The following is a 26,426-nucleotide window of genomic DNA, read 5'->3' as shown; positions in this document are numbered from 1 at the left end:
TCAGTTAGGGTCCAGAGCTCCACTACAGAGTGGTGGTCATCAGGCGGAGGAGTGGTGTGAGCCCTGAGCCCAGGCCTCACCCAGCCCAGGATGGTTCACTTTGGCCTTGGCTGTGCAAAGCAGGAGAGCGGCACATGGCAGCCGGGCTGCGGGAAATGGAGAACCCCTGAATTGTCCCAGGCCGGGGAAGGGTACGAACAGTGCTGTGCCCCCAAGAAGATTCATCTGGCCTTGGTGTCCAAGGGAACTACAGATCCAGAAGGCTCAAAATTACTCAGCAGGCAGTGTCTTTTGAGGAATTATCATGTGCCAGCCGGGACCAAGAGCTTTATAGGCTTTTTTCCATTTATTCATCATACCTCTGCCATCAGGAAGGTTCTGTTATCAGCCCTATGTGTACTGGATGAGAAAACCCAAGCTTAGAGAGGCCCAGGAACTTGCTCAAGGTTGCAGGCATAGTTACTGGTAGGGCTGAGGCTTGAACCCAAACTGGTAGGACAGCCAGGGCCCTGACCCCCTTTCTGCTGTGCACTTCAGTGGGGACAGGCCAGTGGCAGGAAGGTGCTCTGCGGGCAGCTCCTGTGGGCCAAACCCACCTGAGTGTGCCCTGCCTCGGTGTGTCACAAGGAGCTGAAGGCTGGGGTAACTTGTGGAGGATGGTAATGCCTTTAGCAGAATTGAGGCACACAGGCTTAAGGGGGCATATCCTGTGCAGGGTGAAACTTGGTTTTATTTTTTTTTTTTTTAAGATTTTATTTATTTGACAGACACAGATCACAAGTAGGCAGAGAGGCAGGCAGAGAGAGAGGAAGGGAAGCAGGCTCCTCCCCAAGCAAAGAGCCCGATGCGGGGCTTGATCCCAGGACCCTGGGATCATGACCTGAGCCAAAGGCAGAGGCTTTAACCCACTGAGCCACCCAGGCACCCCTGAAACTTGGTTTTAAATGGAGCAGTACATACCACGATCTAGCTACAACAGAAAGTGATGGGGTCTAGAACTAGTCCATTTCTACGCAGGTGTCCCTCAGGTGGCATTGCGTTCCACAGACAAAGGCATACTGTCGAGTGCCTGGGCCATGACCTCCTTTCTCTTCTGTCACCTTCCTGTACAACCTGCGAGATGGCAGACCCACCAGAAACTGTACCCTTCCAGAGAGCCTCCAGCAAGCTGCTCTCCATGAACCACCTCTGCTGGGTTGCCCACAGTGGTCAGCTTGCTGGGCCTGGTGCAGATATGCTTTCTATTCCCCGTTACCTAATTAGCAGAGAAGTGTGTCTGTCTATGTGGGTGTTACTGGCAGAGCCTTTCCTTTATTGAACCAAGTCAAGAAAGAAACCAGTGTTTCCCCATGAAGCCTTTTGCTTTTTTCTGGTTCTAAATTCATTCATTTCTCTAACACGGCTCCTGTGCGCTCAGACCTTGGCTGGGATGAACCACCCGACAGGCTGACTCATGGCTCCTGCCCTCATTTCCACTCTGGTTTCTATGGAAATAGACACCAGAAGGCCCAAAACAAGGTGAGGGCTTTGAGACATCTCATGATTCTGGGGCTTTCATAAACCCTATTTGTCTAACATCTGTTGCCATGGAAACGGATGCAGAGAGGGTCAACCAGGGCTCTACCACAGTCTTTTTTTTATCTCTTATCTAATTTTTTTTTTTTTTTTTTTTTTTTTTTTTTACAAATAATGAAACAGTGCATGGCTTTTTGCTATTATCACAGAGTTTTGGAATAATAGTATGTTACCTATAATGAGACATGTAGATTTCTAATCTTGACCTATTGGATAAATCCTTATGCTAAATACGCTCCTCATTATTTCATTTTATAATTTTTATTCAAGAAATAAGCTTGCTTTACTTACCCCATGAAATCACTATCACTTGGCATTCAAGAAACACTTAGCGTGTTGGGTCTGGGAGTGTGACCAGAAGACAAAATAGTGCCTGACCTTCCATGACTTCCAGCTTCACAGTTCAAGGCCTCTGTGCCCCAGGTAGTAACTGAGGCCCGCACCTGCATTCCTGGGGCTTGGTTGCAGGGGCTCAGGGTTGGTTTGGCTCCAGGTGAGCCAGATTCTGTCTAAATTCTCTGTATACATATGTTCTATGAAAGATTGAATACAGCTGCTCTGTAAAACATAGAAGTAGAGGCAATCTTCTGTGCACCACGCTCAATTGTGTAGAATGACAAGAGTACGGAACCAACAGTAAGCAGTTGCTGGGCCTGGTGTATTAATGATCTGTTGCTGAAAGCAGTCGAATGGCTGTCAGTCAAATCTTTAAAGAGAAAAGCCAAGCAAACTCACCTGAAATAGAAAAAAACAGAAGCAAAGTGAAAGTCATTGTTGCTCTGTGGGAGCCACACTACAGAGAATTAGTTACACAATTCATTTAGTGACCAACTGTATGCTGCTGGGTGTTTTTTAAAAGATTTTGTTTTTTAAGTAATCTCTGCACCCAATATGGGGCTCAAACTCAACAACCCTGAGATCAAGAGTCGCCCACTTCACTGACTGAGCCAGCCAGGCACCCCTGTGTGCTACTTTTTGGAAATTTATTTTGATATTATCTTTCATGATTAATTCACCTTTTTTTCCTAACTCATCTTTTGTCATTGCTGTTTATTCATACTGCCTTTTATTCTCCAGTAATGACCTTACAAGTGCCACCAAGGCAGGGACAGTGTCAGCCTGGCTCAGGGCGCCCCCACCACCTAGCATGACCCGTGGCACATGTAGGTGGCGGGACAGGGACCCACTGAGGGAGTAAGTGCTCTCAGCAGACAGTTGTGCAGGTGCTCACCGTCTCACTGCAGAGAATCCTCCAGAGGAATGTAATCAGACAGAGGCCCCTGCTCCAGGCCCAGGAGAATTTTCACAAAGTGCACATGCCTATTTGAACCCGCCAGCTCATTAGAATCCCCTTTTCAGCTCCTTAGAACCCCCATTCCAGCTGCCCCACTCAGTTTCCGGCTCTGTTGTTGAAATATATATAAATGGAATTATCCAGTATGATATCCTCTGAGTCTGGCTCATTTGCTTAATGTTAGATTTGGGGGCACCCTAGATAGGCTTTGCTAACTGATACAAGGCATCCCAAACCTTAGTGGCCTAAAAAAGCCACAGTCATGATCCGGTGTTGGCTAGCCAGATGCTAAGCTGGTTTCACCCGGCCTCACTCCCAAGGCTGTGTCTGGCTGGAGGTCAGCTGGGCACAAGGGCCAGGGTGGTTTCACGGTCTGGCAGTTGGTGCTGGCAGAAGACCCCTTCCTCCTCCTCCTCTGTGTGGCCACCCCTCTGGTGAGCTCCCTGGGCCTCTTCACAGCATGGTGTCACCGAACTCCCAGAGGCTGATGGCAGATGCCGCCAGGCCTCATGAGGCCTTGGAACCATTGGGCCTCACTTCTGCCACAACCTACTGGTCAGAGTCCCGGCCAGCCGCACCTAAAGGGATTAGGGATGAACGTTCCACCCCCGCGGGGGAGGGTTTGCAGAGCACCCTGCAAACTGGAGTGCTTGCTGGAGTGGAGAGTTGCTGTGTTGGAACAATCCACCCCAGTGAGATTCATCTCCCAACAAACCATTTTAAGATAGCCTTTGTGCACTAAAACAAAATAACCTTTTGTGGTTTCACAAGACAGACAAACAAAAAGGGCAATAACCAGGAAGTTCTTTCCAAGTGAAGTCAAGAGTTTTTAGCTGTCTAAATGGACATTTTATTACCATCTAAACCTTACTAACATGGGAAAATCCAACCACCCATGACAGTCTCAATCTCACACTTTTCCACTTTTCCTGGGGTTCACATTCTGTTGTAATTTCAGAAACTTCATTTTTTTTCTAATAATCAGAGAGCAGGGGTGTAAGGGGTAGATGAGTATCTTGTGTGTAGCCTGAGCTGAGTGCCTGGCCCACACCGTCTGTGGTCAGTGAGCGTAACTCTTCTGTTTTCTCTTGCGTCGTCCAAGTTGATCAAGCTTTGGGAACTTCCCAGAAGCAGACTCGGCAGGAATTCATCTACTTAACAAATGTTGGTCGAGCACCTACTATATGTCTGGGCCTATTCCGCATCCTTACTGATTTTTCTGTCCATTTCTCCTACCAGTTATGAAACCAGAAATATAGAAGTCTCTGATTCTAATAGTGGATTTACCTGTTTTTCCTTTTAATTCTGTCAGTTTGGGGTCATCTAATTTAGAGTTCTCTTGTTTTAAGCCTCTATATTTGTAACTATTAGGTCATCCCATAGCGTTGACCCCTTTGTTATTAAATAACCTCTTTGTCTTAGTGTCCCTTCACTGTTTGTCTGTCTGATATTCATATAGCCAGTTCCCTTATACACACTGTTGACCTGGTATATTGCTTTTTCCATTCTTCTACCTGCAACCTATTTGTGTCTTTAAATTTAAAGTGGTTTCTTGGGGTGCCTGGGTGGCTCAGTCGTTAAGCATCTGCCTTCAGCTCAGCTCATGATCCCAGGGTGCTGGAATCGAGTCCCACATCGGGCTCCTTGCTCAGAGGGAAGCCTGTCTCTCCTTTTTCCTCTGCCTGCTGCTCCTCTTGCTTGTGCTTGCTCTCTCTGGAAAATAAACAAATAAAGTCTTAAAAAAAAATTAAATTGCTTTCTCATAAGTCATGGGGATAAAAGTACAGCATAGGGAACATAGTCAATAATGCTATAATATAGTTATCATGGTGGGCACTTTATAATGTATATAATTGTTGAATCACTGAGTTGCATACCTGAAACTAATTTGATATTTTATGTGAATTGTACTTCAATTTAAAAACATTTGTTTAGGGGCACCTGGCTGGCTCAGTCAGTGGAGCATGCAGCTCTTAATCTCGAGGCCAAGAGTTCAAACCCCACATTAGGTATAAGAGATTACTTAAATAAACTTTAAAAATTTTTTCTTACTAAAAAAAGTGCTTCTCTGAGACAGGAGATTGACTCTGCTTTTTCATCCAGTCTAACAATCTCTGCTTTTGACTAGATTATTTATTTAATGCTGAACAGTTTTATTGAGGTATAATTTACATAACATAAAATTCATCTTTTCCAAGTGTACAACTCGGTGATTTTTAATACATGTACAGGGCTGTACTACTAGTCCCACAATTCAGCCATAGAACATTTCCATCATCCCCATAGGTGGAATTTTTATCTACCTGTCCCCTCCCCACAAGCAGTTAATCAGTCTGCTTCCTGTCTGTATAGATTTGCCTTTACTGGACCTTTCTTTTCTTCCCTCCTTGCTTCCCTTCCCTTTCCCTTCCCTTTCCCTTTCCATCCACCCCTCCCTTCCTTTCTTCCTTTTCTTTTTCTTTTTCTTTGTCTTTCTTTCTTCATTTTCTTTTTGCTTTCTTTTTCTTTGTTTCTTCCTTCCTTCCTTTCTCTCTCTTTCTTTTTCTTCCTTTCTTTTTTCCTTCTTTCTTTTTTTCCTTCTCCTCTTTCTTTCTTTCTCTTTGTTTCAGAGCAAAAGGAGAGGAGAATGAATCTCAAGGAGGCTCACACCCAGCACAGAGCCAAGGCTCGATTTCACAACCCTGAGACCATGATGTGAGCCTAAATCAAGAGTTAGACACTAAACCAACTGAGCCATCTGGGCACCCCTGGACATTTCTAATAGTATGCGGTCTTTTGCATCTGGTAGCTTTCATTTAGTATGGTTTTGAGGTTTAGCCCTATTTAGAATGCAGCAGTAGTTCATTCCTTTCTGTGGGTAACTAGTATTGCGCTGCACAGATATACCCCTATGCATGGATCTGTTAGCTGGTGGATAGACATTTGCATTGTTTCCACTTTTTTCACCCTTATAAAAGTGCTGTGAACATTTGTGTACAAGTCCTTGTGTAGTGTTACGTTTTCACTTCTCTTGGGTAGTTACTCAAGGGTGGAATTCCTGGGTCATTTGACACATTTATGTTTACCTGTTGATGGAATGGAACAGACTGTTCTTCCAAAATGGCCACGCCCGTTGTTACAGTCCCACCCGTTTCTCCACATCCTCCCCAATGTTTGTTGTTGTCTGTTGTTTTAGATATAGCTATACTAGTGGGCATGAACTGATATGACAATGTATTTTTAATGTGTATTTTCCTAATAAGTAATGGCATTGAGCATCTTTTCATGTCCTTGCCCACTGTATTAGTCTGCTAGGGCTGCCATAACAGCCCTAGTTATTTAATACATGTACAGGGTTGTACTACTAGTACTACTAGCACCATAAACTAGTAACTTCAAACAGCAGAAGTGTCTTGTCCCACAGTTCTGGAGACTAGGAGTCCAAAGTTAGGGTGCCAGCAGGGCTGTGCTCCCTCAGGGCTCTTGGAGAGAATCTGTCCCAGGCCTTTCTCTTAGTTCCTTATGTGGCCAGAAGTCCTGGGCAGTCCTTGGCTTGTAGCTGCGTGCCTCCAGTCTCCACCTCCCTTGTCCTGTGGCACGCACACTTCCGCTGTCTTCACGTCGTCGTCTTAAAAGGACACCAGCCATATTGGATTCAGGGCCCGTCCTACTCCAGTATGACCTCATCTTCACTGATGACATCCACAACCACCCTATTTCAAGTTAGGGTCACCCTCTGAGTGTGTTGAGAAGCTGGAACTGGTATGTTGAATGAAGAATATACAGACTATGGTCCACTGAACGAGGGGACACAAGCCACACATAGGCAGCTCCCTCAGTATCCGAGCTCCCACTAAGGGGAGTTGAAACCCATGGGGTTGTTTTGATTGAAGACACCATTTTAATACATACACACACACCCCAAGGAAGTAGAATCACCAGATTTATTGCTTAAAAACTCTAGAAACTGGAGAGCTGGGGGCAGGGTTGGGTTGGACAGTGAGGCAATTCTCCATCCCAGGTCACTAGAGGGCAGGGGATAGAGAGCAGGTTTATAAGCACCTGTTACTTGTAAGGTGCTTGGAGCAGAGGTCACTAACTTTTCTCTGACTTAATTCTAAGTGGTTATTTTAAAAGATGCCTAGGAAAAGCAAAGCAGGAATTTATCACAGGAATCTTAAACTTGAGTCCTTATCTAAATGTCCAGACTCTGGGTATGAGTAGGGTTGTTATATTATAAGATACATAGGCTGCAACCTGGAAAATCAAACATGGTTCTCATCACACTGAGGTGTTGGGGGTTAGGACTGCCACGTATCTTTTGGGGATACACAGTTCATCCCATGACACTAACTATTCTTAGGGAATCTGCGGTGAAATATCGATTCAAATATTTTGCCCATTTTTAAAACTGGGTTGTCTTCTTATTGAGTTGTGAGAATTCTTCATATATTCTGGATACAAGTCCTTTTTCTGATATGTGATTTGCAATTATTTTCTCCCAGTGTGTGGCTGGTCTTTTCATTTTATTTTATTATTTCTTTTAATTCCAGTATTGTTAACATACAGTGTCATATTAGTTTCAGTTGTCCTGTCTTTCCCTTTTCTTAATGGCATCTTTTGAAGCACAACAGTTTTTAATCTTAATAAAGTCAAATTTACTTTTTTTTTTTAATTGTTACATCTAAGGACTCTTGACCCCACCCAGAGTTTATCAGCTTCGGCACTGTTGACATTTTGGAAGAGCTAATGCTTCACTGTGGGGGCTGTCCTGTGTGTTCTGGCGTGTATCACAGCACCCGTCCCTTCTCCTCCTACCCCACTCCAGAGTAGGGATGATCAGAAATGTTTCCAGACATTGCTAAATGTCACCTGGGAGGGGGCAAAATCACCCCCAGTTGAAAATCATTGGCCTAAACCAACATTGCCAAGATTTTCTCCCGGAGTGCCCTCTAAGAGTATTGTAACTTTTAGCTCTTACATTTAGATCTAGGACCATTTTTAGTTCATTTTTATGTTTGGTGTGAGGTAAAGATCTAAATTTATCGTTTTGCATGTGACTCTCCAATTAGCCTCATACCATTTGTTGAAAAGATACACTTTGACCTGTTGAACTACTTTGTCAAATTGTCCCTCCATGAAAAAAAAATCAGTTGGCATAAACAGTAGCATTTATTTCTGGGTTCTCATTTGATGTCTGTCTGTCTTTGTCCTGACGCCATATGGTTTTAGTCACTGTGGCTCTACAGTAGATTTTGAAATTTGACTCCTCCAGCTTTATTCTTTTTCAGAATTTTAAAATTTGTTTAATAGTCATTTGCATTTAATGTAATCATGGATCTACTTGGGTTTAATTCTGCTATTTGCTGTTTTCTGTGTATGTTTTGTTCTTATTCCTCTGATCTCACCTTCTTCACTTGGGTTGCCTTTGGTATTCAAGGGGTATTTTTTTTTAATTTTTTTTAAAGATTTTATTTATTTATTTGACAGACAGAGATCACAAGTAGGCAGAGAGGCAGGCAGAGAGATAGGAGGAAGCAGGCTCCCTGCTGAGCAGAGAGCCCGATGCAGGGCTCGATCCCAGAACCCTGAGATCATGACCTGAGCCGATGGCAGAGGCTTTAACCCACTGAGCCACCCAGGCACCCCTCAACAGGTATTTTTTGGCATACCATTTTCATGACCCTTAGCTTTTTAGCTGTATTTGCCTTTTTCCTTTTAAGTTGGCTCTAGGGATTACTATATGCGTGTTTTACTTAACACAATCTACTTCTGGTCAATACTGTCTGTTTCTGGTAAAATAGAACTTTGCACCAATATGGCTCCATTTCTGTTCCTCTTTTGTGCTCTGTTGCCATATATACTATGTCTATATTTACTATCAACCCAGTGTTGTAACTCTTTGCTTTAAATAGTCACACGTCTTTTAAAGAAATTCGGGGAAAGGGACGCCTGGGTGGCTCAGTTGGTTAAGCAGCTGCCTTCGGCTCAGGTCATGATCCCAGCGTCCTGGGATCGAGTCCCACATCGGGCTCCTTGCTCAGCAGGGAGCCTGCTTCTCCCTCTGCCTCTGCCTGCCATTCTGTCTGCCTGTGCTTGCTCTCTCCCCCTCTCTCTCTCTGATAAATAAATAAAATTAAAAAAAAAAAAAGAAAAAAAAAAGAAATTCGGGGAAAGAATCTATCTGTATCTCCACCCACATGTTTACCATTTCCAGAGCTCTTCACTCCTTCTGGTGTGAAGTTACCATCTGACGTCAGTTCCCTTTCACCTACAGCTCTGTCTTTTTAGCATTTCTGGTAGTTCAAGTCTGTTAACAAATTCTTCAACCATTATTTATTTATTCACATATTCTTTCTGCTGCTTTCTCTCCTCTCCTCCAAGAAATCCAACTACACATATTTTGGAATTCTTGATATTATCTGACAGATCCCTGAGACTTTCTTCATTTTTCTTCAGAGTTTTTTTTTTTCTTTTTTTCTCTCTCTTCTTTGAGCCAGCTGTTCAGCTATTCTGTTGCCCTATCTTACAGTTAAGTGACTCTTATGTCTAATGTGGAGCCCACCCACTGCATTTTTCATTTCCGTTATTACGCTTTTCAGTTCTGGAATTCCATTTGGTTCCTTTTTATAGTGTCCATTTGCCATTCAAGATTTCCTGGGGTTTTTTAACTCATTTTTAGCATATTTGCCTTTAGTTCCTGAGCCTGCTTTTCTTTAATTCTTTAAACATTTTTCTGATAGCTGCTTTGGAGTCTTTGTCTGCGGAGTCCAACACCCAAGCCTCCTCACAGTTCGCTCTGTTGACGGCTTTGTTTTTCCCGAGTACTGGCCAGGCTTTTCTCTTTCTTCACAGCGTCTAGTAATGCCTTTGGTTGAAAACTAGGCCTTGTAGATAGTATGTTGTGGTGACTCTGGCTTGTGTTTTGTTCTCCTGGTGACTCTCCTTATGTTTTGTTCTCCTGAGTGGTGGTGTTTTGTCGGCTTTAGCAAACAGCTAAGAGGCCTGGTCTCTGGGCAGTCTCGCTCCCCCATTCCACGCAGCCAATGGCGGCCCTGCTCACTGTTCCCCACCCTAAAGTACCCCCCCACCCCAGTCTCCCAACTTCATTGACCAGCCAGTCAGCGATATGGGCAAAGATTACGTTTACATACCTCAAGTCAGGAAGAATTTCCACCTGCTGCCACTTGAACCATGTGTAGCTTGAGGGATACATTTAAACTAGTAGAAAATGTGCAAGTTCACCCCACCCAGAGCTTTTCATTTTCTCTGGGCCCCCTGGGGTTTTCTGCCTGTGTCTGTGGTTTAGCAGTCAGTCAGGGATGCATGGAGGTTTTATTATCTCATTTTTTCTGTGGCTCTCTTGATTCTGGCTGCTCTGCTTGCTACCAGGTCACTCCTTCAGCTGGTAAAGCTGTGGGTTTTCACTGCTCGAAATAGATGGGAACTCCCCCCGGGCAAGTGGACCATAAATTCACCATCCTTGCCCAGCTGCCAGAGCGCTTCCCCGATGAGCAAACACTTCTCAAGTTGCTGACTGCCATCAGTCATTTTCTAGTGTTCTGAAATGATTGTTCTTAATAAATGTGTCACATTTTGTACTCAATTTTGGTAGAGGGGAATTGCCTGAGTGACACATGTTCCTCTGACCAAACATCACCAGGCACTGTTCTAGGCCCTTGGGATAGAGCAGTAAGTAAAATAGATACTCTGTCAGGAGAAATCAGACCTTAAGAGAACAAGCAGCTGGAACTATAATATGTCAGATGATAGTAAGTGCCTTGAAGAACACTCAAGTGGGAAGGGCACGAGGGGGTGAGCTCCGTGACATTGGAGACAGCAGACATCCAGGCCCTGAGATAGAAGCATATTCAGGTGTTCTAGGAACAAGGAGAAATGTGGAGGGGAGAGGATAGGGACCAGAGAAGATAGAAATGGTCAGATCACCTGGGGCCTTGAGAAAACATGAGCTTTTATCCTAAGAGAGAAAGGAAGCTGTTAGGGATTTTGTGAGAAGTGACATCTTCACTCCTCTTGCCTTGAATGCAAGCGCTGCTTCCCAGTGAGATCTAGAGCAGCCAAGTGAACTCAGTCAGTCACTGATGGGGCTTGACATTCCTGTACTCGAACTAAGCTCTGACACACCGAAACCAGGCAGCCCTCGAACCTCATGAATTCTGGGCTGAGGAGGCATTGAAGCTTTAAAAAAATCACCCAGGCCAGTTGCTAACTGCCCCTAGCGATAGCAGTGCTCAAGCCAATGTCTCACTCGTGATACACGTTCAGGTTGTGCATCTAAGCCACACGTGGACATTAGCTGACCTTGAGGCCAGCAAAATGCACACACGCTCTTCAAACTGCTAAGTGATCTGCGATCCTTCCTTGACGCTCATACTTTGTCATCATCTTCCAGAAACTGGAGCTCATCGTTCTGAAAGTCACTTTCATCTTCCCATTCATTTCCTTTTCTGCTGCATACCCACACTTGAGGCTCATCTCCATGCCCTACTGACGGCCCAGGCCCTTCCCTTCCAGCCTTTCCAGCATGTGGCCACCAGACCACCTTCCCACAGCAGGGCTTAGGGGCACGCAGAGACATGAGCTCTTCATTTCAAATTGGGGAACGTTTTAATCTTTCCAGAAAGTACAGAAAATAATATAACAGACAGCTGTGGCTCTGTCCCTTCAGCCTCCAGCCCTCCCTTCCTCCCTAGCATCAACCACTGTCCCGAAGCTGGTGTATAAAATTTCAGGGAAGATTCTATACTTTTATAATATTGTTATGTTTCCATAAAGCAAATACACTATTGTTTTAAAACTTTTAATTTTACTTAAATGGCATGGTGCTCCATGAATCATTTACCAACTTGCTTTCTCCATTTCACATTATGTGTTAAGACCTATATGTGCCACCCGAGCTCATCTGTTTGACTGCCGTACGACCTGGATCTGTTTTCTCCTGAGGGCTAGCAAGTCATCCTTGTGTTTTCCAAGGTGCAGAGAGGAATTTCCTCACACATGTAAATGCTTCTCTTGAGTGCACACCTGGACCTGGGCTTGTTGCATTGCAGGTTTACGAGTTCCTGTCCTGCTGCTTTCCTGGGTGGCTGAGCCCGTTCATACTTTCCCTTTTAAAAAAACATTTCTGTGCCCCCCAGCACCTAGAAAAATTAAATGGCTAATGGTGGCATTCAAAGCCCCACTCAGACACCAATCCACCTTTATCTCTTTTTTTAAGATTTTATTTATTTATCTATGAGAGAGCGTGAGTGGGGGAAGGGGCGGAGGGAGAGAGAAATCTGAAACGGACTCCGTGCTGAGCGCAGAGCCTGACTCTGGGCTTGATTTCATAATGGCCAGATGACGACCTGAATGGAAACCAAGGGTCAGATGCCCATTTGACTGAGCCTCCCTACCTTTATCTTATCTTTCAGATGACTAGATTTATTTCTCCATCTCTAAAAAGAAGGATAAATAGTCATTACGGAACCACTGTGAGATTAAGGAGTTCATCTGTGGTGCCTAATGGGCACACACAAAAATTACAGTTTCCTTTTCTTCTTTTCTGTCCAGTTAGTATCCACTTGCTCCTCCTTCTGGAGCTGTGCAGCGTAAGTCTTATCGAGAAGAGCTAGAGGGGGCAGGAGCAGGGGGAGGTGGGGGTAGGAGCAGTGTGGGGGCAAAGCCAAGGCTAGGATGCTCTCTTACCTCCATAGGTGTCTCCTTAGCAGGTCAGTTTACTGTTGAGCTCACTGGGGTCTTATGTCCAATTCTTGTCTTGTGTCAGGTGTGCTGCCCATATCCTCATTTCCAAGTCCAAGGTGACAGGGAACAGGTGGGGCCAAGCACAGAAGCTCTCTGTACTCCCCCAGAGACTCTGAGAAATGACAGACCCTTTGCCGACTGTTGGACAGTGATTGGCTGAATCTAACTATCAAGAAAGTGGTTCAGGAACCAGACTGCCTGGGTTTGGGTCCTGCTGCCACACTTGCCAGCTGTGTGGGCTTGGGCAAATGGGTTAACCTCTCTAGGCCTCAGTGTCCTCATCTAGAAAGTAGGAATATAAATACCCAATCCTGGTTGCCAGGATTGAATGACATAATCCTGGTAAAATGCTAGTGTGGATTCAATGCTTGTGAGCTGGTTTTAATGTCGTAATTCAGAGCCAGGCTAGATCGGAGCAATCCAGAGTCTTCTAGAGTAGAGGTTCCTCCCATGTTGCCTGGCTGGAGCTGGAACTAGGGCCAGTGAGTGGGTTGCCAGGGTCGTGCTGGGGGTGGGGCATGTAGAAAGCAAGAGGAAGAGAGTTGGTCTCCCTCATTGGGTGAAGGAAGGGAAGGGGGCTGTTGGCTGTGCAGACTTTCAGTAACAGCGGGCCCATGATGGTTTTCCTGGAAAACCGAGTATATTCAGTCACATTCCCACCTTCCATTCCCACCCCATCCTGCGGACTTGAGAAATACAAGAGGCTTACTTTTCAGATCTCCTTCATCTAGACTCGGTGAGGTCTTTTTTTTTTTTTTTTTTTTTAAGATTTTATTTATTTATCAGAGAGAGAGGTGGGCAGAGAACGAACACAGGCAGACAGAATGGCAGGCAGAGGCAGAGGGAGAAGCAGGCTCCCTGCTGAGCAAGGAGCCCGATGTCGGACTCGATCCCAGGACGCTGGGATCATGACCTGAGCCGAAGGCAGCTGCTTAACCAACTGAGCCACCCAGGCGTCCCTTGGTGAGGTCTTTGAAGTTCATGTAGAAGTCCAAAACGTATGTGGTTTATAGAATAAGAGTTTTCCCTCATGACGTTTTTGCTGGCGCGTAAGAAAATACCCTCATTATGTCAAGGGCATTCTCGAGTGGTGGTTTCTCGTTAGCTGGCCCTACCCCTGCTCACTCCTACGTGAAGGGCACACCCAGGCTTGGTCCGGGGGTCTGGTGTTCCCCGTAGCCCCCATCTCCCGAGCACACTCACAGGACCCCTGTTTAGGAGGAACTATGGTTCAGGTTACACGAATCCTCTTGTCTGCATAAGATGTGGTCTCTAGACCCGGCTCTGCTGTTGGCTACTCTCTTTGACTTCTGGTCCCATGAAGCCTTTTAGTCTCTTCCAATGCTGCATGTTCCAAATTGCAGTACGCTTGCTTTTGACAACCGTGCCACCTTCTCCATACATCTTCACTTAGACTTCATAAAAAGTTTAAGCAAGCAGACTGCAGCTAAAGCAATGAATTACAAGCATCAGGGAAGGGGTGCCTGGGTGGCTCAGTCAGCTAAGCATCTACCTTTGGCTCAGGTCATGCATGATCCCAGGGTCCTGGGACCAAGGCCCACATCGGGCTCCCTGCTCAGCCTGCTTCTCCCTCTCTGCTGCTTCCCCCGCCTGCTTGTGCTCACTCTCTCATGGTGTGTCAAATAAATAAATAAATAAAATCTTTTTAAAAAAATAAAAATGAAAAGAATCAGGAAAATAAAGGGTGTGGGGTTTTTGCTGGTTACTATCATGTGGTCAGTTTTGAACTGGGCTGGTGGTCAGACCAGCTGTCCTTATCCTTATGCCTTCTGTGAATGAGGAAGCTGCAGTCTAGAACAGCTTCTCAGCATCACCATGAGTCCTCCAGGGTCCAGGACCCGCCTGCCCCTGTGCTCCCGGGCACACGCTCAGAGCTGCGGACGTGGGAAGGATCCATGCCATGGGGAAATCTGTTGGTTATACTCCCTGCCAGCTCACCTCGGTCCACCCTTTCTCTCCCATGTGGAGTGTTTTTCCCTTATTTTTACAAAGAGTGATTGACAATTCAGTGTTCTGAGAAAGTGTCTCAAATTTAAATAGCTGGTAGAAGTCTTGTAATTGTTTCGAAGTGGAGAAAACACTCGATACTTTCACTTGTCGTATGTAAAACCACTTGAATACATTCTGCTCCCGGCGTTTTATCTGGAAGAATCTGAGTTTTCAAATGCATTTAGTGGTCAACCTTCGTTTTGTTTTCAGGCCAACTGCTTAGAATCTGGTTTGTCTGGAGTATTATGTATCTAAAGTCTCCGGTTAAGAATCTTGTCGTGTCATAAGATCACCAAGCTGCTGCGGGGAAGCTTCGAATTAGAACACTAAATTTGTCTCAGCTCAAGTGCCTTTTTTACGAGGCATTCTTAATTTCTGGAAGTAATCACTTATCACCAAGCTGTACCTTTAGTAATCTGATACACTCTGCTTGAGTACATAAAGACCAGTAATTTTAGTAAAATTCCTCCCAACAATGGTATTTAAAACCCACCCTTAGGAGGCATTTCTTCTTGAACCATTTCCTTATCCGTCACCTCCTTGCTTCACAGAGATTTCAAAATATGTTTCGTTTGGAATTCATAAGCAGCTGGGGAAAGTTAAGGTGTCTGGTGCTATTTTCACACAGTACCTTCTGGTCCCAGGGGCCACCGCGCTCAGCCACTTGCCCTTGAGCCTGGCGAGTAAAATTCTTCCCAGCTAAACTGGGGGAGGCTGTTGGTAAGTAGTTGCGTCTCTCCCAGGTGGACGGCATAAACTCTGATTTTCAAGGAATGTCTCCTAGGTTCGTCCATTTCAGAAAGTTCTTCTACATCCTCAGTGGTTTTAATCCATTTGGCAGCAGCTATCAAAGCGGGAGCGAGTGCCCCGCTATCAGCAAGCATCATTTCTGGTAGGCTCTCTGCTTACATTTCCCACCGCATCTAGTGCTTTCCTCTGCCTTCCCAATCCTCCCTCTGCACAGAGTTTCCCAAGTGCTGCTGGAAGCAGATTGAATAGTATTGAATTAAGCTCTTGCTTCTCTTTGTTACATTGCATTTTCCAACTCAACTCGTGCAGCTCATTTTACTTTTAGCTCTTTACATTTCAGAAGTCCTAACATGCCTCTGTTTCCCTTCAACTGATACCAGTGTCTCTTAGGAAAACCAGGGCTGTGACTTGTCTAGGTCTAGGCAGTATATGGCTTATCAAAATCAGAGAGCTTAAGCAATGTCCTCAGGCAACAAGTCAGGATTTTCAAGGCGGCAGCAAGATGAACTCATCCACTGGATGGAGAAACTGAGACACGCCGACAAGACCCCTGTCATTCCGAATGACACCCTCAGCAGAAAATTTTCCTAACCAAGAACTGACAATTGAATAATGATTTTCATATCCGTCTTCCTGCCTTCACACGTTCTGCTCTAACATCGTATTCCTGCAAGCACCGAGTATCGTTCACGTGCTGTCCATAAGCAGCTGTGGCAAAGGAAGCTAATTCTCCAGGGGGTCAGCAGATAGGCCATGGTGCCCTGGTGCTTTCTCTGGCCCTACATTCCCAGGAACCCTTGCGATCCAAGTTTCCTTTCATTAGCAGTTGTCCATATTGGAGACCAAATGCAAAAAACGCCCTGTGTTTTTAGACGTTAGGGAGGGCCTATCAGTTATCAACAAATTTAACTCTCAAGTAGTTGTAATTAAAAAAGAAAAAAAGAAAGAAAGCTCTAACTTGTTTTAACTTAAAAAAGAATATTGAATAAATATTTCAGTGAATTTCTTCCTAGTTTTGCAGTGAGTTAATAAATCAGGCTTTAACTTGGGTGAGAAGTACTCGCTAGTGGGTGCATAGTGTCTTCCAGACGTGCTTATTGTCCAGGGTAAGGAACGAACTCCAGCGGGCATTGGCTGAGGTGAGCCGGACTGATTATTTTTTCATCGAAATGGAATGTGGACATTTGTTTAGTTTTTTATGCTCCTGGCAGGGAAGTGATGTATCCCCAGTCCCTCCGTGAAACTGTGATTCATATGCCCATTTCCTGCCCGTGCCTCCAAGGCCTGGGCCCCTGGAAAGGGGTTGAAATTCTACCCCTGCCACCCAGAGCTCTCTGTCACTCACTCTGACCACAGAGCCTGCCGCTTTTGTTCACAAAGAGCAGTCGTTTTCCTAAAATAATCCCATAATACACACACTATTTGATCACTGAGATGTTGGCATTTTAATAAACTAAATGCTAAGCCCACAGCCACACCATAGCTCATACCTAGCTGTACCGGGGCTGACCCCAGTCAGGGTCTCTCAGATAGCGTTACCGGGAAGGAGCCCCAAGTGAAATTTCAAGATGGCGGCTGCACAGGCCCTTGGCCGAGCTTCAGGCTCGGGGAAGCAGGGGAAGAAGGCGGCAGCAGCCGAGTCAGGATGGGAGGGTTTGTGTGCCTGTGAACCTGGTGTTCTAGCAGGACAAGGGCAGATTCTGTTTGGGATTCGACGGGATGGGAAGGAGAGGGATGAGACCAAGGGTTCCAGAATGCCACTGCGGCTCTGCTCTTTGCTCTCTGCACTGTTGAGCTCCATCTCAGCCTGGTGTGGGGGCCCTTGGGCCTCAGGAGACCCAGTCCGATCAGCTGCGGCCTCCTCAGACACAGTCTTCTCCACGGGTCCCAAGTGGCTGAGTCAGAAAGATCTGGGCAGAAAGGCGCTGCCCTCGGCTTTAAGTCTAGACTCTGGCCTCCAGGCCAGCCTGTCACTGTGGACTGGCCACTCTCTCAGGCTCAGTCTCCGGGTGAGACAGAATAGGTGGAGAAAAAGGAATCTCCACGGAGCCATTGGGAGGGCTAAGACGCAGAGAACCACAGAAATCAGTGTAAGGGGGGTTCCTCGGTGGGCCTGTCTGTGGTCAGAGCACTGTGTGCTGGTCTGGGGCCAGCCTCTCGGTCTCCTTCGGGGACCACCTAGAATAACCCCAACCCCCTTTTCTTGAGACAGCCCGTGCTGGGTCGTACTGCGGCAGACAGCATTCATTATCCACCTGTGTGCTAAAGAGAGCTTGGGGACACAACCTGTCCTCCTGCAGCAGCCCTGCCCAGAGGCAGGCCCCACAGGAATGTGAGCCTTCAGATCCCTTGGAAACTGACTCGGGTAAATCAAATTCACAAACAACTGGGGCATCCAGAATGACGAGAAGTTAGTTTGAAAACAGGGACGGGGTACACGTGTTTGCAGAATAGAGCTTTCTCTTCCTGTTGGCAAGTTTAGAGGAGCCAAATTACAGGTTGTCGAGTGGGCAAGGAAATCAGGGGAAGGATTGGTTAGATGAGCTCAGGGACCCTTGGCACCAGGCCGGGGACACCCTTACACACTGAGGGCAGGACCAGCACTTTACTCCCTGCTTCCTCAGGGCCCCATTCTCCCTCTTTCTTACTTCCATAGCCAGCCGTCTCCCCGCATAGATACACTCTTTACCTGGTTAGTACCTATCAGGGGAAGGGCTGGACTGTTTTGTACCGATCTTTATAATTTAACCTCAAAGGACAGCGTCCTCTCTGTAGTGTGGCAGAGAGTGGGAAAGAGGACTGCAGGTCCCCCTATCACCCTGTTCCATTCAGGGCTAACATCTTGCAAAGCCATAGTATAATATCACAGGCAGAACACTGAGATATTCAGGGTCCAGAGGATTTCCCTGGCCACCAGGATCCCTTTTATGGCCACACCCACTTCCCTCCCACCCCCATTTCCTCCGTAACCCCCCGCAACCACTAATCTGGTCTCCAGTTCCACAGTTCTGTCATTTCGAGAATGTTGCATAAACGGAATCCTACAGGTTATAACCATGAGGAATGGCTTGTTTCCCATGACACAAGTCACCGGAGATGCCTCCAGGTTTGTGTGTGTGTGGAGCTCCTGGAATGGAGGTACCACGGTTCGTTTCATCTCTTGTTCCCTGTTTTGAGTCATTACAAGAAAAACCGCTGTCAACATTCACATACAGATTTTTATATGACGATCAGTTTCCCTTTCTCTGGGCTAGATGCCCAAGCGTAACTGCTGGGTCGTAGGTAGATGCAGGCTTAGCTTTTGAAGAAACTGTCCAACTGTTTTCCAGAGTGGCTGGACAGTTTTGTGTGCCCACCGGTGACACAGGAGTGATCAGTTTCTCTGCATCCCCATAAGCATTTCTTCTGTTAGCCTTTCTGACAGATGCGGGGTTATCTCGGTGTGGCCCGAATGTACATTCCCCGATGCCTGATGGTGTAGAACATCTGTACGTGCTTATTGGCCTCCCGTAGCTCCTCTTTAGTCCTTTCAGGTCTTTTGCCCATTTTCTAATTGGATTATTTGGACTTTTTAATGTTGGGTTTTGAGAACAGTTTTGTATGTCCTATCTATTTAGATACTAGTCCTTTGTCAGAAATATGGTTTCCAGATATTTTCTCCCAGTCTCTAGCCTTTTGTCCTCATCACAGGGTCTTTCAGCAGATTTTAAAATTCTAGTAAAATCCAATTTATCTAATTTTTCCTTTTATGGATTGTGCTTCTGGTGTCAAGTAGAAGAACTCTTTGCTTCCCCATGGATCCTGAAGATTTTCTCCTGTTTTTTCTAACAGTTGGATACTATTACATGTAAGTCCATGATCCATTTTGAATTAGTTTTGAGATAAGCCAGGAGAATGAGAGAGAGGTCCATTTTTCTTTTCCTGTGCAGGTCCACTTGCTCTAGTGCCATTTGCCAAAAAGGCAATCCTTCCTTCACTGAATTGCTTTTGCACCATTGCCAAAAATCAGTTGGACGGGGGCACCTGGGTGGCTCAGTGGTTTAAGCCTCTGCCTTCAGCTCGAGTCATGATCTCAGGGCCCTGGGATGGAGCCCCACATTGGGCTCTCTGCTCAGCAGGGAGTCTGCTTCCACCTCTCTCTCTCTCTCTCTCTCTCTCTCTGCCTGCCTCTCTGCCTACTTGTGATCTCTGTCTGTCAAATAAACTAAAATATTTTTTTATTTTTATTTTTTTTAAAGATTTTATTTATTTATTTGACAGACAGAGATCACAGGTAGGCAGAGAGGCAGACAGAGAGAGAGGAGGGGAAGCAGGCTCCCTGCTGAGTAGAGAGCCTGATGCGGGGCTCCATCCCAGGACCCCAGGACCATGACCTGAGCAGAAGGCAGAGACTTTAGCCCACTGAGCCACCCAGGCGCCCCTAAATCTTTTTATTTTAATCAGTTGGACATATTCATGTATGTGTGTTTTGAGGTTCTCTATTCTGTTCTGTTGATCTATATGTCTCTTCCTCTGCCAACCCCACTTAGTCTTTAAACCTGTAGCTATATAGTGAGTCTTGAAATCTGGTATACTGATTCTTCCCACCAGACTCTTTTTCAAACTTTTCTTAGCTATTCTAGTCCCTTTGCCCTTTCCACATAAATATTAGGATAATCTTGTAATTATCTACAGAAAAATCTTGTTGGTATTTTGATAGAAATTACATTAAATTCATATATCACTTTGAACAGAACTGATGTCTTAACTCTGTTGAGTCTTCCAATTCATGAGCAAGGTATGTCTTTTCATTTATTTAGATCTTCAATTTCTTAATTCATTAGTGTTTTATAGTTCTCAGCATACAAGTCCTATACACGTTTTGCCAGATTGATGCCTAAGTATTTTTTTATTTTTATTTTTGTGAACAATTATAAATGATGTATTTTCATTTCAGTGTCTTAAGTTCATCACTAGTACATAGAAATTGATTTTGTATATTTATCTTGTATCCTGTGACCTCCTGAACTCACTTAGTTCTAGGATTTTTGAGGGTTGATTTCTTGGGATTTCTACATGATTTCTACATAGACAACCATGGCATCTGCAGATAGAGACAGTTCTGTTTCTTCCTCTCTGATCTGTGTGCTTTTTATTCCCTTTTTTTTTCTTTTTCTTGCTTTATTGCTCCAGCTAGAACTTCTAGCACTGTGTTGAAAAGAATGGTGAAAGCAGGAATCCTTTGCCTTGTTCCCAGTCATAGGGGGGAAGCCTCCAGCCTTTCATCATTAAGTGTTATATTAGCTATATGCTCTTTATCAACTACCCCTCTGTTCCTATTTTTGTCATGAATGTTGCTGAACTTTTTATATAATCCATTTATATGATCACCCACTTATATGATCCATTTATATGATCATGTGATTTTTCTTCTTCACAAATATGTTAATCTTATGGATTAAAATATTTAAATTTTAGATATTGAACCAAACTTGCATCAGTGGAGCAAACCCCACTTATTAATGGCATATAATTCATTTAACATATTGATCTGTTGCTCTATTCTGTTTGTTAAGGTTTTGTTAAAGATTTTTCCCCCTTTTCTTTTAACTTGATTATTAAGGATTTTTGCATCTTTATTCATGAAGGACATTTGTCTGTATTTTTCTTTTTATGGTACTGTCTTTGTCTGGTTTGGGTAACATAAAAGTTTTATAAAATGAATTAAGAAGTATTCCTTCCTATTTTGCTTTCTTGAAGACATACAGACTTGGTGTTACTTTTTTAAAAGCTCAATAGAAGTCTCAAAGGGACACCATGTGGGCCTAGAGATTTCTTTTCAGGGAATTTTTAAATTATGAAGCAATTTCCTTCATAGTCATACTTTTAAGATTACTTGAATAGTCCTATATCACAATTTCATATTGAGAGGCTTGTGATAATTTGTGTGTTTTTTTGTTTTTTGGGGTTTTTTTAAAGATTTTATTTATTTATTTATTTGACAGACAGAGATCACAAGTAGGCAGAGAGGCAGGCAGAGAGGGGGCGGGTAAGCAGGCTTCCCTGCTGAGCAGAGAGCCCGATGCTGCGGGGCTCAATCCCAGGACCCTGGGATCATGACCTGAGCCAAAGGCAGAGGCTTTGACCCACTGAGCCACCCAGGCACCCTGATAATTTGTGTTTTTATCGAAGTTGTCAAACCTATGTGTGTATAGTTATTCATAGTAATCCCTTACTCTTTTGATATCTACAGGATCTGTAGTGATATCTTCTGTTTTATTCCTGACATTGGCAATTTGTGTCTTCTACTTTTTTCTTTGTTGGTCTTGTTTGGGACTTGGCATTTTTATTGATTTTTTCAAAGAATCAGCTTTTTGTTTGACTGATTTTCTCTATGGTTTTTCTGCTTTCCTTTTCATTGATATCTGCTCTTCTCTTTATTGTTTCCTTCCTTTTGCTTGCTTTGAGTTTATTTTGTTCTTTTTCTGTGTTCTGGAGACCTATTTTTTCATTTGTTTCAAGAATGTCTGTAATTGCTCACTGAAGCCCTTTAAACTGCTTTAAAATCTGTGTCCGATAATTCTAGCAATTCTGTTATCTTGATCTTGGCATCTACTGATTATCTCTTTCTGTTCAGTTTGAGAGCTCCCTAGTTCCTGGTGTGATGAGTGATTTTTTTATTTAAACCCAGATATTTTGAGTATTTTAAGACTTTTGATCTAGGGCGCCTGGGTGGCTCACTTGGTTAAGTGTCTACCTTCAGCTCAGGTCATGATCTCAGGGACCTGAGATCCTGCTCCCTGCTCAGGCTCCCTGCTCCCTCTCTGCTTCTCCCTCTCCCTGCTGCTCCCCCTACTTGTACTCATACTCTCTCACTCTCTTTATCTCTAACAGATAATAAAGTCTTTTTAAAAAGAAGACGACTTTTGATCTAATTGAAAGATTTTGTTTAAGCTGGCTGCTTCTGACACAGCTCTGGCAGGGGGAGCAGGGCCTCCTCATTACTGCCAGGTGTAAGTAGAGGTCCAGGATTTCCACTCAGCCTCCGTTCACACACTTTGATGGTGGGGGGTGGGAGTACACTCCTTGTTACCACAGGGCAAGGATGGGAGTTCTGGATGCCTTCTAGGCCTCCTTAGTATCTCCCTAACCAGAACAGGTAGGAGCACCTCATTAGTATGGCCCACATTGCCATGCCTGACACCATAGGGACATGGTGGGCAACGGTGAAGGCCTTGAATCTCCACCTGGACTCCTCTCACCCCACCGGAGCGTGGAGAGGAAGACATCTTGTTACTGCCTAGTGGAAGGCTAGGCTCTCCACATGGTCTCCACTCTCACCTGGGGATGGGGGACCTCATTACTGCCCAGCAGGGATGAAAGTCCCCTTTCTACTTGCTCTTCTCTCATATCATCCCAGCAGAGGTTGAGGTTGTGGGGGTGCCTGATGACAGCCTAGTGAGGGGAGAAGTTTGGGCTCCCTGAGGCCCTTGCTGGTATGATCAGGATAGCACCACGATATTATCTGTGGAGTCGGATTATTTTCTAAAACTTCTGTCATACTGGTCTATCCTTTTCCTGGTCCTTTGGCTAGAGAGAGTAGGCTTTGGGCGGGGAGAGGGGGGATGTTTTTGTCTTCACCATTCACGGAGCCGTGTTGCTAGCTTCTTCGGCTGCTAGCGTGGAATCTATAAGGAACAAAGGAAGCCCAGGGACCTCAGCACCTTTCATTCCTTGAGTCTTCAGCCACCTAGCCAGTCTGCCTCCTTCTCACCTTCTATCAGGATCCCTTCTGTTTATTTGTATCCATAATGCCCGGTGTTTGGGTTGTGTTTAGAAGAAGGAATAGGGAAAAGTCTACCCATTCCATCTTCCCAAGAGCAAAACAGCTCTTCTCTTTTTGATGAATCTTTTTACTTGTTGACCGTAAACTACTAGAGAAGAACAAGTTTTGAGTGTCCCATAAGGCCTGTGCGTGTGAAGGTACATAGTAGTTATTGGTAGGCTGACCTGGCTGTTCATATGGTACCTGGACCGCACAGAGGCAATTCTGAGAACTGGGACTAAGAGAGAGTGCTGGGTGTCTTATGGAACCTTTCCACACCTGTGGTCATGGAAGTGCTCCCTAGGTGCCCAGCTTCTAAAAGAGGGGGGCTGGCATTTTCCCTTCCATCTTCACGGAGAGGTTATAAACAAAGGACAGACTGCCCCCAAAGCCCTTGGAAATGCAAACCCATCAGTTGCGGGGTTGGGCGAAGGTCTTCTCTTTCCATGGCAGGTGCCCATGAGGGGAGCCACCTCTCCGGGAATGCATGGCCGGGGATCCAGGGCACTCACCCCATGTGTCCTTTGAAACAGGAGGACCATGACATTATGGAAGCTGATCTGGACAAAGACGAGCTGATCCAGCCGCAGCTTGGAGAGCTGTCAGGCGAGAAGCTTCTGACCACGGAGTACTTGGGAGTAAGTACCAAGTGAGGGGACAAGGGAGAAGTGGAAAGGAAAGATGGGTCATTGATGCGTTGAGCCCTTGCAATGACACATAATGGTTTCGTTTGGTCTGTTATAATCCTGTGTTTATGGGAGGTTTTGTGTTGGCCAGTTTGCCTGCACTGTGGTCCTAGCTACCCGCCCCAGAGCTGTTGGGGAACAGAAAGAGATCAGAATAGAACTAGAGGGCACAGGCCAGGAGCCTTCCTAGCATCTGAAGTGTACCCATCTTTAGTAGTAATCATCTGCCTATCCAGCTTCTGAATTTTTATGTGCCTCATCTAGTAGAGGGGAAGAGTGCAACAGTATTGGAAGTCGTCAGCACACATGTGAGGTTGCCCGACCAAGCGAAGGGTGAAGGGGGAGAGAGTGAGCGGCTGGGGATGGAGAGGAGGACCAGACGTCAGGAGGGGGAGCAAGAAGAGGGTCCTCTAAGAATGACAGAAGGTGAACAGTCAGAGAGGCTTGAAGAAAACCAGGAGATTGTAGTGCACTGGAAAACAGAAGGGAGGAGTGATTCGGGATGGACTGAGTGGTCAGTCCGAGCATCCAGGAGGCCTGTGGGGTCACACATTGCAGATGGGGCCATGATCAGAGCTCTGAGAACTCCCCACTGACTCATGCGCAGGCAGCTCTGAGAAGCATTGGTTACCACCCGTTAGCTAAGCAGGGGAGGGCATGAGTCAGGAGGGGGCTGCCGATGGCCCAGGAGAGGATGCGTTGTGAGGGGCCCCCAGGGGTCTCATGAAACCATGATCAGAAGGCATGCCCGTGATCAGGTGGAAAGTTGGAGTGTGAGGTTTCTGAAGGGAGTAGCAACTGCAAGGGATTGGGGGCCAGTCAGGGCTGAAGCCCTGTGATGGACAGCAGAGGACACAGGAGCCAAGGCCATTGGCAATAAAAGGAGCTCCTGGAATTTTGAAGCTGGTGGTTGACTGGGTCTGTCACATGGACCCTGACATCTCCTCAAATTAGTCAGGTTATTGTTGGAGGCGGAGGCCTGGAGCCAGTCTCTCCATGATCAGCCAGCAAATACAGTGACTGGCAAAGGGAAAGGATGTGGGTGCAGGTGGCCTGAGCTTTGTAGGAGTGACTGGAAGCAGAAAGTGCCTCCCCATCTCCGCTTCCTGGTGATGGGGAAACCTGGCACTGGTCTCCGCGCTCACCTGCCCCGGTCTTCCTCACCTTTTGAGGAATTTCCAGGGACCTGGGCTGGAGTACATAATCTACTGGTAGAACTTGATGGTAGAGGACAGCCAGAGGCCCAGTTGGGGACCTTATAGGCAAGGGTTTAGGATTTTATCCAGCATGAGCTGGAGCAGGGGAGTGACTCAGTTTGATTTGTTTTAATATATGATCTTCTGTTTTCACTCTGGCTACATCGTGGAGAATGGACTATAGCGGGTAGGAGTGAAAGAAGGGAAATGACCCAAGAAGGCTGGGCCGAGGGACACCTGGGTGGCTTAGTTAGTCCATTAAGTTTCTGCCTTCAGCTCAGGTCATGATCCCAGGGTTTTGGGATCAAGTCCCACATTGGGTTCCTTGTTCAGCAGGAAGCCTGCTTCTCCCTCTGCCTGCCACTCCCCCTGCTGTATGCACTCTCTCTCTCTCTCTCTCTCTCTCTCTCTGACAAATAAAGAAATTTTTTTTTAATTAAAAAAAAAAAGAAGAAGAAGGCGGCTGGGCTGAGGTGCCACCATTACCCGCACCCTCTGCCTTGCCTCTGGCTGTGGTCAAGTGCTTAGAATGTCTCCAGGATCGAAGGAGTCTAATGGACTGTGGAAGCTCTGTTTACATTAGGTCAGGGAAGGTTAGAAGTGAGGCGGTCGGGTTCCATGCCGTTGATGGGAGTCTGGAGCCCTGACAAGGCTTTGTTTCCCTTTGGAAGAACACTGGTTTTGTCAGGAAAGGACTGGGCTCCATTTGATAGGATGCACATTTATGAAAGGCAGACTCTCATGCTTCATGGGCTGGAGATGAGAACAGAGGCGGCAAGCTGTTAGCGGGGGAGCTTCTTCGGAAGAGGGGGAGCAACAGCCATGAGGCACACAGCCGTGCGCTCTGGGGACTCCATGACAAATGCTTCCTAGGGCATTTGCATAAACTGGATGGCTTAAAACACCGGACACGTATCCTCTCACAGCTCTGGGGGCCAGGAGTCCAGAACCAAGATGTCTCCACAGCCAGGCCCCCTTCGAAGGCCCTGGGGAAGAAGCTCTCATGCTCCCACAACTTCTTGGGGTTCCACAGGTCCCTTGGCTTGTGGCTGTGTCCCTCCGGAGCTCTGCCTCCATGTCCGCAGGGCCTCCTTGCCTTCTCTCTTTCATCCCTTGAATGGACACCTGTCGTTGGGTCTAGGATAATCTACGACGCGCTCTTCGTCTCAGGATCCTTAATTACATCTGCAAAGACTGCAAAGAACGTCCTGTTCACGGGTTCTTGGGGTTAGAACACAGACATCTCTCTCAGGCCTCCCATCAACCCTCTGGACCAGGTCACCAGAGGATCTCACGGTAGAAGCAGTTTTAAAGTTTCATTAGAAGACTATGCGGCACAGTCACCACTGAGGGGCTGTGTACACCCC

General features: G+C 45.8%; 1 protein-coding gene across 8 annotated transcripts in view; it reads left to right on the top strand.

The window, feature by feature from the left end:
• ARMC9 (armadillo repeat containing 9) overlaps window positions 1-26,426 on the top strand; it is a 156,855-nt gene that overhangs the window by 99,292 nt on the left and 31,137 nt on the right. For all 8 annotated transcript variants that reach the window (XM_059167728.1, XM_059167725.1, XM_059167724.1 and 5 more), the window contains exon 20: window positions 23,711-23,815. In XM_059167728.1, coding sequence (XP_059023711.1) covers window positions 23,711-23,815 — 105 coding nt within the window. The remainder of the gene's footprint in view (window positions 1-23,710; window positions 23,816-26,426) is intronic.

The sequence above is a fragment of the Mustela lutreola genome, chromosome 3 (genome assembly GCF_030435805.1).
Source record: "Mustela lutreola isolate mMusLut2 chromosome 3, mMusLut2.pri, whole genome shotgun sequence".
In the NCBI taxonomy this organism is placed as follows: domain Eukaryota; kingdom Metazoa; phylum Chordata; class Mammalia; order Carnivora; family Mustelidae; genus Mustela; species Mustela lutreola.
The sequence above is the reverse complement of the archived record's forward strand: the minus strand, read 5'-3'. Positions and strand labels throughout refer to the sequence as shown.